At 40.9% G+C, this 12,676-nt stretch overlaps 2 protein-coding genes across 2 annotated transcripts in view; one reads left to right on the top strand and one right to left on the bottom strand.

Annotated features, from left to right (window-relative positions):
• Positions 1-4,163, bottom strand: part of MARCHF5 (membrane associated ring-CH-type finger 5) — a 63,218-nt gene extending 59,055 nt beyond the window's left edge. The window contains exon 1 of the mRNA XM_063102321.1: positions 3,817-4,163. Within this exon, the coding sequence (XP_062958391.1) occupies positions 3,817-3,851 (35 nt within the window). The 5' untranslated portion in view covers positions 3,852-4,163. The remainder of the gene's footprint in view (positions 1-3,816) is intronic.
• A 154-nt stretch (positions 4,164-4,317) lies between these two features.
• CPEB3 (cytoplasmic polyadenylation element binding protein 3) overlaps positions 4,318-12,676 on the top strand; it is a 184,833-nt gene continuing 176,474 nt past the window's right edge. Inside the window, exon 1 of the mRNA XM_063102419.1 lies at positions 4,318-4,419. The gene's annotated coding sequence lies outside the window, so the exon portion shown is untranslated. The remainder of the gene's footprint in view (positions 4,420-12,676) is intronic.

Genomic DNA, 12,676 nt, shown 5'->3' with positions numbered 1-12,676 from the left:
TGACAAAGTAGATGGTGACAAAGAAAGTAATATATAATGGAAGAAGTATAGCAATGAAGGAAAGAGAAGCCGACCAAGGTTCAAAGAGTCTGATAAAAAGGGTTTATGACTGGTTATAATTTCAGAGCAATGATATTTGTGATCCCAAATCATTCATGACACTAGAAAAGTCACTGCTTCCCACCATTCTCAGTTGTTTACCCACAGTAACTTAAAAGGTTCAAATAATAAACTTACATAAAACAGTTGCTTATTGTTCATAAAAATGAAAGACAACGAAAATATATATACTCTTTCCACCTACAAATACTGCAATAATCAAATTTAATCAAGATGAACAAACAGTAGCTAAAATAATGTTAGTTATATGCAAAGGAAAAGGTAATTCAACTTTAGCTGTTAATAAGTTACCACTATTTTAAAAACCCTGCAAGATTAAGTGGTATAAATTGAACATACCATTCATGTTACAATTGAAATAATCTTCACTCTTACAGTTTATGGAACAGACATCACTAGAATTTAAGCTTCACATGAGCATTTTCCTTGTGAAATACTGTGTGAATGGTACTGGGCATATATGTAGACACTCAGTATTTATCAAATAAATCCAATAAATATGAAGGTTTAATAACTGATCCACTATAAAAATACATAACTTTTACCTAGAAGCAACCAAACTGTATGTTTATACACATTTCTTTAGTCTGCTCAAGGATAAACCTGTATTGAAGAAATAAACACATGGACAAGTATTTGAGCTAAATTCTGTCCCTCAAAAACTGCCACCCAAAGACCAAGGCAGGTAGAAGCCAAATTTATGAACAGAATTCTAGGCCCGAATAGGCTGATACATTTTAGTCTGTTAGGCCTGTCACTGTTCCTAAATGAACCATGTTGAGTATCCCTATTCACACTACATGTAGGGCCAGCTCAAATTAAGATGACAGTAAATAGAAAGGAGATGGGGGAAAAATTGCCATACTACTTACATTAGTCTTAAGTAACTTCTGTCTACCTAACATATACGAAAAGTGTTTCATTGTTTTATAAAGATACATGTTCTCACTTGACACAATCCTGTGAGGCTGGATATTCCTATTTTACAAATGAGAACATATAGCTTCGGAATCCAAAAAAGTCCAAAGTCACATGGCCAGTAAGTGGCAAAATTAGAATTTCAAGATTTCCATCTCTAAAGCCAAGCTTTCCTCACTAAACCATACTACCTCTTATCATGAAACAATCATCTAGGGTTTGGGGCAGTGGTTTTCAGCCATATCAGAAACATCTAGAAGGCTTTTGAAAATATAGATGCCCAGGCCCTACCCTCTAGAAACTTGTGATCTAACTGGTCTTGGGTAGGGTCCAAGCATCCATCTATATTTAAAAATGCTCCCCAGGTGATTCTAACACAGAGCTAAGTTGCAAACTACTGACCTAGACAATAAAATGCTAATTATCCTTATTTGAGTATCAAATATTGCACACAGGTATTGATATTCAACACTGTACCCCACAGATATGTACAATCAATTATGTTTCAATAAATAAAATGAATAAATAAATAAATGCCTTTGAAAGTCAAGTTAACAATCTACCTTGAGGGGGGCAAGTTAGCTCAGCTGTTTAGAGCATGGTGTTATAACACCAAGGTCCAGGATTTGGATCCTGTACCTGCCAGCCTCAAAAAGAAAAAAAAAATTTTTAAAAGAATCAACCTTGAGGTATGTCAAAAGGCACAAAAAGGAGAGTAAGCCAGTGTTACAGTTACCTGCTTCAGTAAATGGCAGCCAAAATTTTCAAGTTTCTGTTGAGAAGTGCTTTTTTTTTTTTTTTTTCAAAAGATGAGCGGTAAGGGGATCCTAACCCTTGACTTGGTGTTGTCAGCACCACTCTCATCCAGTGAGCTAACCGGCCATCCCTATACAGGATCCGAACCCATGGCCTTGGTGTTTTCAGCACCACACTCTCCTGAGTGAGCCACAGGCCGGCCCAATGTTGAGAAGTTTTAAATGCCTCACTAACACTCCTTGGTTTCTTTTGACTTTTATGGAAATCTTGGAAGACCTTATGAAAAGCCAGATCAGCTTTTGGACATAAGAATTTTTCTAAGTCACTACATTTCTAAAAGTGAAAGCAGGAGGCCCTCAGAAGAAAAAAAAAATTAATTACAAAATACCCTACACCAGAATAGGGTCTCATCTGATTGAAAGTGTCAGTGGCAGGAGGTGGTCTCCTCTGGGCATATTTTAGTATGCCACAATTTGCCAATATGTTAAATTATAATGAAAGGAAAACCTGGTAAATTATCAGACCCCTAGACAACCGGGGAAACTGAAAAACAAGTTCACTAATTAGTTCATACAACAAATATTTACTGATTACCTGCTGAGTACCAGGCACTGTTCTAGGATTCAAGATAGTGATGAGTAAGTTTCTGCCTTCTGGGAGCTTGTAAACCACATGTATAAAAAAGTGGTAGTCGGGCCGGCCCGTGGCTCACTCATGAGAGTGCGGTGCTGATAACAACAAGGCCACGGGTTCGGATCCCTATATAGGGATGGCCGATTAGCTCACTGGCTGAGCGTGGTGCTGACAACACCAAGTCAAGGGTTAAGATCCCCTTACCGGTCATCTTAAAAAAAAAAAAAAAAAAAAAGTGGTAGTCAATGTAACTATCAGACATTGACCTGAAACTGGATTACTGAAAAAAGTCAGTGACATGATTTCTATCTACTCAGATTTCTCAAAATTCTAAGCTCCAAAGGAAATGTCTGCCTCTCTAGGAAGAGTTGTACTCTTGGGTGACTTGTGTTCTGGGTGTGGCAGACCCAAACAGCGTTTAACTGGGTATAATCTCAATTAAGGGAAGTCCTTCATTAAACACTTTACAGTTGGACCTTTGCTCAGCACAAAGAGCTGTACCACCTGCTGAATAGGATGGCAAGTGATGCCTGTTGAGAGTTGAAAGCAACCATAACCATTATGAACGAGCTTCTACAAGTGGCTATGCCAGGAAATAAGACCTGGCTAGGGAAAAAAGTGAATTTAGACCCTCCAAAAACTCACGGTAGAACCCATGGACTTGAATTTGAACAGTAGAGGGCGGTGCAACCGACTTCACAAAAAAAGTTTTACCGACTAGAGACCCCCAGAAATGGGCAACTGGTACCAGTAAAAGCTGAAACTTTCTCAGTGATTCCAACGATTGTAAAGTATGCCAAGTGTTCAGTGCTGGAGTCACTTCCGGCTGTTTTCCATAACCTCTACTCTGGTCTGACCGTTAAAGCTCCCTTGATGATACTCTGACCTTACAGTTTAGGGGAGGGGATGGGAATGGGGGTGGGGAGGGAGGAAGAATGAAACCAGCCTATCAGGCTTTCCAAAAGAACGCTTATCTTTGGTTTTCGGAAAGAGCTTAAAATTGTAAGGGAGTCATTTCTCTGAAAGATAATCTGGTTCTTCTTGCCAGTGACATCAGTGACACTTTACAAAACAGTTCGGGAGATAAGGTTAGAGGGTAAGAAAAACTAATTCCATGGGTTAGCACGAGACCCTCTCACTTCAAAACGGTGTTCCAACAAAACTAGGCGCCACTCCTTCACTAAGTTTGGCTCTAAGCCTACGACTCAGGCCGCTCGCTCTGTATGACCCCAAGTACAGGTTCCAAACTTTCTGCCCCTCTCACGGTCCCCCGGCAGTGGAACTCCTCCCGGCACGCCCGGCTCCGCTCCCTAAGAGCCTCGAGGCCCGGTGCGGGCAGGTCCAGAGCGAGGGTCGGCGGCTCGCTCTCTCCCCCAAAGCTGCCCGTACCTGTCCAACATCTGCTGTAGGGCTTGTTCCGGCATCTTCTGCCGAGCCGGCACACTTGTCCCTCCTCGGCGGACCCGGTCACGGCCAAGCCCAGGGACAATAGCACTGAGAGGCGGCGGAGTAGGCCTCAGACCGGCGACAGTCGCGAACTCGCCACCCAGCCTCCCGGGGCGGCTCCGCGAGTCCGGCAGTGGCTGTGCGCGGCCTGCGGGGCTCCGGAGGAGGCGGTGGGGAGCGAAGAGGAGGAGCCTGGGGCGGGGAGGCGGCGATCGCGGCCCGGGTTCCTGCTCGTCGGCCCTGGGTTCCGGTCCATGGACCGCGGGCGCCGAGTTGTTGCCGGCGGAGGAGCTACCTTTGTGAGGTAAGAGTCACCGCCTCCGTGCGCGCCCGGGTCACGACGCAGGCTGGCCCAGAGCAGCCTGGGAGATGTAGTCCTCGAACCGTCCCCGCTAGAGGCTGCACAGCCCGCCCGGACCACCGCCGCCGCGCCAGCCGCCGCCCGGCCGGCGCCCTCCCGTTTCCTTCCTCCAGGGGGAAGAATGTCCTTCGGGGAGCTTTGCGGGAAGCAGCAGGATGTGCCGCTTCACTGTCAGTAGCAACAAGGTCAGCCCCCCTTGCCTGTTTCTTTTCTCCTCAGCTCTTGCCTTCAGGTGGGACCGAGCCAGGTGAAGGGAGGGGGCTGAAGGGCCATTTCTCGTCGGGGTCCCCACCCCCGGCCGTGGCGGGCTGTGGCGATGGTGGGGGTGGCAGAAACTCCTTCTGAAGCCCCCCGGTGCTGGGGCCAGCCTCTCCCGCGTCATAGCCCATTTTGGGGGAGTTACACAGCCCCCACAAGGGGTCAGATGCTTTTTAATACGTGAGGTTGTTCCTGAGGGGGCGGTTGGGTTAGGGGCTGCCTTGACTAGAAGGTTTCCACCCGAGCCTCTCGGTGTGTGTTTGGGGGAGAAAACATGATTCTCTCCCTCTCTAGGAACCTTCTAAAATGTGCCTGGGCTTTCAAGGGCTCGCCCACAGTCTGCAAATGGAACATGTTCGTGAATAAACAGCTCTTGCTTACTCAGCTGTGGGTTGTCAAGGATGTTTGTTTCTCTCTGCTGCTGGTCACTGTTAACCATTTCTAGTTTCCTTGACACCTCCAAGCAGGTGGAAGGGGTATGAAAAGGGAGGAATCGTAAATCACTGGTTGGGTTATTCTGTGGCTCTCCAGGCGGGAGCAAAGAGCGGTTGGCTAAAACGAATGCGTGTTTTGGACGACCTTCCTCTAGTGCTGTGATTGGTAGGACGTCTGATAGTTTTCCTTTGATTACGTGTAATTTCTCCTGCAAGGTGTTTGATTTTTCTTTAAACGAAAGTATGTTTTTTTCTCTTTTTTAAAAATGTAGCTGTTTACAACCATCCCTTAGTTATCTGTTCAAAAATTTTTTTCTGAATATATATATCTGAATATATACTATAGTGTACATTGCCAGGAAAAAAACAAAAACAAAAAAATAACATGTGACCAGGAGTTTATCTGGCCCTCAATTTCTGAAATACGCTTTTATGAAAGGATTGAGGAATTATAATTAATATTTCACCTTTTTCTCATGAAATGAGAAGCAGCCCTCCCCACCCCACCCCCCCAGGGAAGGAAAATAAGTACTTGTTTTGTTTAATCAGGGTGTCTAATAGTTTAAATTTTGATTTTTTGCTTCTTGTAAAATAGCACTGAGAGGCGGCGGAGTAAAGCTTCCCTTATGGTGTATTTGTTTTTTAAGCAATTGTCAGCCGTGAGGAGTTGGACTTGCAAACAGAATTTTATCCTAGCATATCGATTAATGCAAATTCCATTTAGCTTTATGATTTACACTAAAAGTTCTCACCTCATCCTAGAATTTCTATTTGAACTTAAACTGGAAAATATGATAAAATTCTGTTAATAGCAAAGCCTTGTGCAGATTGACTTTGCATTTTTATGAAAAGTCAGTTTCCTGGCTATGTCAAATACCGTTTGAAGTAGAAAAAAAAAATTCTATTATTCATCTTAAGAGTGGTTAGCATCTGACACAGTAATCCCACTTCTAGGTATCTCCCAAGAGAAATGAAAACATATGTCTGCACAAAGACTTGTTTGTGAATGTTCATAGCAGCATATTCCTAATAGCCAAAAACTGGAAATAACCCAAATATCTATCAACTGATGAATGGATAAGCCACATGTGGTATATTCGTACAATAGATTGTATTAGGCAATAACAAGAGTGAAGATTTTATTTGTTCTTTCTAACTAACTGCGCTAACCCGCCAGCCAGGAATGAAGTTTTGACACATGCTATCACATGGAAAAACCTTGAAAACATTATGCTAAGTGAAAGGAGTCAGTCACAAAGACCACGTATTGTATGAATCCACTTATAAGAAATGTTAATAAGCAAATCCATAGATACAGAAAGTAGATTAGTGGTTGCATAGGGTTGGAGGAGTTGGGGAGAAATGGAGAGTGACTGCTAATGAGTATGAGGTTCCTTTTTAGGGTGTCAAAAATATTCTAGAATTAGATAGTGGCAATGGTTACACAGTTTTGTAAATTATATAACAATATAAAATAAGATAGGGCTGGCCAGTTAGCTCAAGTGGTTACAGCATGGTGTTGTAACACCAAGGTCAAGGGTTCTATTACCATTGCTGGCCAGCTGCCAAAATAAAAAAAAAAAGATAAAACCAAGTTGGATAATGGTGGCACAACTCTGTAAATACACCCCCAAACCCCCATTGAATTGTACACTTAAAATGGGTGAGTTTTATGGTATGTAAATTGCATAACAATAAAGGTGTTAAAAGAATTTAATTAGCTCCATATAAAATGTTCATAAGGACATCTAAAGAGAGACAGATAAACAGATAACTGATAATTCTAAAAAAAGTTGAAATACACTCCTGCATTTTTATAGGGTTAAAGGTTTATGGTAAATGATATTCAGTCAAGGGAGTAACCAACATATGACTACAGCCAAAAAATAATTTTTTTCCTCAGAGATATATTTCGAAATAGAATTTAATCTACTGAAAATATTTAAAGATTCTACCAGCTTCAGAAAACAAGAACAAGGATTGATGATGTAGAGTTATCCTAAAGAGTTATAGAATACTTTAATAATTTTGTAATGGATTTAGAAATACCCGAGTATGAACTGCTCTAAATATGTCAGGAAATTAAAAATAGTATATTACTTTAATGTTCTTCCATCATGCTTGTTTTGAATTGGCTACCAAAAGGGGCCCTGGAGGTAGTCCATAGAAAAGTGGTATAATATATTCAGAAGCCCTCCAAGGAGACCTGTCAATTGCCAGATTTGAAGATAAACTGCAGACTGAGTCCTCACTGCAGGCTACAGTAAGTTCCAGAGAACTTATGATGTGCATGTGTATTCTAGTAGCAAATTAAACTATAAATATCCTTTAGGAGCATAGAAACTACCTAAAAATGTTTTTATTTAGAAAAATAAAACAAAAGGTCCGGCCCGTGGCTCACTTGGGAGAGTGTGGTGTTGATAACACCAAGGCCACAGGTGTGGATCCCTATATAGGGATGGCCGGTTAGCTCACTTGGGAGAGTGTGGTGCTGACAACACCAAGTCAAGGGTTAAGATCCCCTTACTGGTCATCTTTAAAAAAAAAAAAAAAAGAAAGAAAGAAAAAGAAAACAAGATACTTACACATAAAATATATGATGATAACATGCATGTGAGGAAATGCCAAATAAATGGCATAGAAATGCAAAATGATGTAGAAGTTCACAGGACACTGTTGTGGGTTGGCATGTTAAAGAGAGCTCTGTGAAACAGGGAATTTAGGCTCTACCTTGAAGCGAGAGAAGGAATCATGTTAGGTGAAGAGGTAGAGAAGAATCTTGGGTCTGGATAAGGATGAAAAGATGTAAAGAGAGGAGTTAACCTCTATAACTCAAACCATAGGTCTCTGTGTGTAAGTGGAAAATATGGTTGGCTGGTGCTATGATTTGAATGTGTCCCCCAGAGTTCATGTGTTGGAAACTTAATCCCCGATGCAACAATGTTGGGAGGTGGGATCTTTAAGAGGTGATTGGATCATGATGGTTCTGCCCTCATGAATGGATTAATGTCAGTATCTTGAGAGTGAATTTGTTATAAAAGTGAATTCATCCCTCCATTTCTCTCCCACTCTTTCTAGCACTCTTTTGCCATGTGATGCCTTCCACCATGTTATGATGCAGTAAGAAGGCCCTCACCAGTTGTGGCCCCTCATTCTTGGGCTTCCCAGCCTCGAGAACCATGAGCCAGATTTATAAGTAATTTATAAATTACCCAGTCTTAGGTATTCTGTTATAGCAAAGTAAAATGGACGAAAACAGCTGGCTAAATAGGGAATTGTTGAAAAGGCCTTGAATCTGGGCCGGCCTGTTAGCTCATTTGATTGGAGTATGGTGTTATAATACCAAGGTCAAGGGTTCAGGTCCCTGTACTGGCCAGTGGCCAAAATCCACCCCCCCAAGACAAAGGCCTTGAATCTATTAATTAATCTGACAAATATATATACATACATACATATATATATATATATATTTTTTTTTTTTGGGTGCAGGGAGGCAGTTGGTTGGTAAGGGGATACGAACCCTTTGGTGTTAACGACAGCATTTACTGAATATATGTGACAGGCATTAAGCTAGGCACTGGGGATACAATGATGAGCAAAAAGAAGCACAGTCTTTACCGTTGTGGAGTTTACGGCTTATAGTGGGAGAGATAATAACATAAATAAATTTGTTAAATTGCAAATGTGGTACATAGTGTTGTGAGAGATTATAACTAGGGATTTGACCTAGACAGGGATGTTTGGGATTTTATCTAGATAGGAACGTCAGGGAAAGTTTCTCTGAGGAAGTATCTGTTATACTGTGGCCAAAAGAAGAGTGGGTATTAGGGCCAGCCCATGGCTCACTCGGGAGAGTGCAGTGCTGATAACACCAAGGCCACGGGTTCGGATCCTATATAGGGATGGCCAGTTTGCTCACTGACTGAGCGTGGTGCTGACAACACCAAGCCAAGAGTTAAGCTCCCCTTACCGGTACTCTTGTTTTTTTTTTTTTTTTTTTTTAAAAAGAAGAAGAGTGGGTATTAACTAGACAAGGGGAGAAGAGAGGAGTATCCAAGGCCAAAGAACAGCATGTGCAAATGCTCTGTGAAGAAAAGCCCTGTGATGAATGGGAGAAATTGAAACAAAGAGGGGATCTTGGGGCAGGATAAAAGCAAAAAGATCAATAAGTAACAGACTGAAAAAAAAGAGCTTTGTAGGCCCATTTAAGGAATTTTGCCCTCATCCTAGAAAAGGAAACTGTTTAGGGGGAGGGGTTTAGGCATAAGAAATAGACCCCATCCTGTAAGAAATGGGAAGTTGACTTGTAGTGGTTCCTAAACCTGCTGCTCTGGAAGTTCTGATCCATGTTCCCTGTAATGGTGCCTAATTAGCTGTCTTTATAACAAGTTCCTTAAGTGATTATTAGACTAATGTTAGAGAATCTCTGCAAAGATACTGCAGAGGTTGAGAGCTTCAACTCAAGCATAGGTTTTAGTCTTAGCTTTGCTACTCAGCAACTTCGGACAGATTTTAAAATGTCTTTAAGCTGGCTTCTTCATCTTTAAGGGAGAATTATACCTGCCTTATTGGGTTCCTGGGAGGATAAAGTGAGAAAATTTATTTGAATTTTTAAGTACAAGGTTAAGCATATGGTTAGGAGCTCAACTGGTGTTAGCTCTTAATTTTATTACTAAAAGTTTTTCAGTAATGGTGAGAATGATTTAGGGGATTAATCTTGCAGTGGTATGGAAACAGAGATGAGTTAGGCCTGAGCCAGGTCTCAGTAACTTGGCCATGGTCTGTAAACATTTTCAGAAGTTTGCTTTGACATGAATATTAGTTCTTGAAGATCCTTAGAAAGGCTAAATAGTTCCCAAATAGATAATGTCTCTGGGATTTTCTAAAGGACATTTATGGAGAAACTTTGGTCCCAGAATATATTTTACTGGCTTAGCATCTACAAGATTACTTTGAATTGACTTTGCTTTCTTTCTTTTTTTTTTTCTTAAAAGATGACCGGTAAGGGGATCTTAACCCTTGACTTGGTGTTGTCAGCACCATGCTCACCCAGTGAGCTAACCGGCCATCCCTATATGGGATCCGAACCCATGGCCTTGGCATTATCAGAACCACACTCACCCGAGTGAGCCACGGGGCGGCCCGACTTTGCTTTCTTAATTCTAGACAGAGGTTTCACTAGCTACATACTGAGGACAGTCTAAAACCTGTCTGTTTATCTTTATTTGCTACCCAAAGAATCCTATCTGCATATATACACTCTAATGAGGTAGATATTTACAAAAGATAAATCATCACAAATAATCATCATCTACTGATATGCCTTCTTATAAATATGGCAGAAGAACCATTACTTTTCATTATCCTTGCTTAAATTCTTCTCTCTGGGTTACATGTCCTTGGGATATATAGTGGCGTGTCAAGGGCAGGAAAAAAAAAATTACAGAAAAATGTGTCACATCTTCCTTTCCTTGTTCCTGGAGTATCAATTTTATGAGAAATTAAATATCTAGAGAGAATTATTTTCCTTTTTCTTTTCTTCTTTTTTAATTGCCATGTACTTTATTCTTTTTTTCTTTTTTCTTTTTTTTGGCTGCTGGCTGGTATGAGGATCTGAACTCTTGACCTTTGTGTTGCAATACTACACACTAATCAACTGAGCTAACTGGCCAGCCCTTATTTTCCTTTTTAAACAAACATGGGTTTCACAGAGCAGCAAGCAGTTGTCAAAGTGTAGTCTTGCACACCCTAGGGTTCCCTGAGTCCCTTTCCAGGGAGCATGTGAGGTCAAGACTATTTTTATAATAATAGTAAAACATTATTTGTGTTTTCACTATATTAGCATTTACACTGATGGTGAAAGCAAAGGTAGATAAAACTTGCACCTTAGCACACTTCAAGGCATTGGCACCAATTGGCACTAATGATCATATACACGGGGTCTTCAAAAAGAAGTTCATGGAAAGATTTGTATTATCTTTTAATTCTGTTTTTCCACTAACTTTTTAAAATACCCTTGTTTTTTTTTTTTTTTTTTTCTTAAAAGATGACCGGTAAGGGGATCTTAACCCTTGACTTGGTGTTGTGAGCACCACGCTCAGCCAGTGAGCGAACCGGCCATCCGTATATGGGATCCGAACCCGGGGCCTTGGTGTTCTCAGCACCACACTCTCCCGAGTGAGCCACGGGCCGGCCCTTAAAATACCCTTGTATTCACCACCATGTGCTTGTAGTAAAACACACACACACAACAGTTTCTCTTACTGTCCATGATTGAGCAGTAAAAGATAATTATTTTATTAAATCTTGACTCTTAGATACATACATTTTTAATATTCTGTATGATAAAATGGCAAGTATGCACACATGTGGCATCCAAAGTACGATAGTTGTCTCAAAGAAAAGCACTATGCAATTAAAATGTAAGCTGAACTGGCTGCTTTTTCATGCCACACTATTTTTACCTGAAAGAAAGACTGACAATCAAAATTTATTATTATTTTTTTTTTCGTGACCGGCGCTCAGCCAGGGAGTGCACCGGTCATTCCTATATAGGATCCGAACCCGCGGCGGGAGCGTCGCCGCGCTGCTAGCGCAGCACGCTACCGAGTGCGCCACGGGCTCAGCCCTTCAAAATTTAAAATACTTGTACTGCAAAGGAAATTGTCAAAGTGAAAAGACAACACAGAATGGGAGAACATTTTTGGAAATCTTATATCTGAAAAGGGAATTGTATTTAGAATATATAAGGATTTATTACAACTCAATAATAAAAAGACAAATAACCCAAGTTTAGAATGGTCAAAGGAACTAAATAGACATTTCCCCAAAGATATACAAATAGTCAGTAAGCACATGACAAGATGCTTACCATCAATATCTATAGATCAGGGATTTTTTTAAACTTGAAATCCTTAGACCCCGTAGGGAGCTCATTTTTGTCTTTATGTGTACCTTTGCTTGATTTTTTTTGTTTTTTTTCCCTCCTGGGAAGTTTCCTGACCCCAAATTGATTAATAGGTGTTGCTCTTGGAACTTGACTTTCAAAGTTTGCTATCACCCCAAGCCTCTGTTGACCTCAAGCCTTCACAGAAATTAACAGCGTCCCCTGCTCACAATGGCAGATAGATCTTCTGTTGGAAGGAATAAAAATGGCAATGAACCTATAATATGAAATGCTATAAATAGATATGCACTGAAGTACTGTGAAAGAGAAAAATGAAGTGGATTATCAAAGGGGCAAGATAAAAAAACAGACTACAGCCATTATGAGTTACCCAGAAGTCAAACAAATAGGGTAATTTGCTAAAAAATAAGAAAAATAAAGAAACATTTTTTCAAAAGGCAAGTATTAAACATTTTGGGCTCTGTGAAGCAAAAGCCAGGGTGTTTCCAATCTGTTTGCTTGTGAGAAGAAAAAAGACCTCTCAATTAGGAATAGAAGGGAACTTCCTCAACTTGATAAAGTACATCTACAAAAAATCCAACATCATGCAGAGTGTTGAAACACTGAATGCTTTCCCTCTAGGATTAGGAACAAGACAAGGATGCTCTTGCAACCTCTATTTAACATTGTACTGGAGGTTCTAGCCAGGGAAAAGTAGGCAAGAAAAAGAAATAAAAGGCATCCAGATTGGAAAGGAAGAAGTAAAACTATCATTATTTGCAGATGAAGTGATATTATATTTAGAAAATTCCAGGCCTGGCCAGTTAGCTCACTTGGGAGACCATGGTGTTGGTAACACCAAGG

This window comes from Cynocephalus volans, chromosome 7 (genome assembly GCF_027409185.1).
Source record: "Cynocephalus volans isolate mCynVol1 chromosome 7, mCynVol1.pri, whole genome shotgun sequence".
In the NCBI taxonomy this organism is placed as follows: domain Eukaryota; kingdom Metazoa; phylum Chordata; class Mammalia; order Dermoptera; family Cynocephalidae; genus Cynocephalus; species Cynocephalus volans.
Note: the sequence above shows the minus strand (reverse complement) of the source record. Positions and strands in the feature narration are given on the sequence as shown.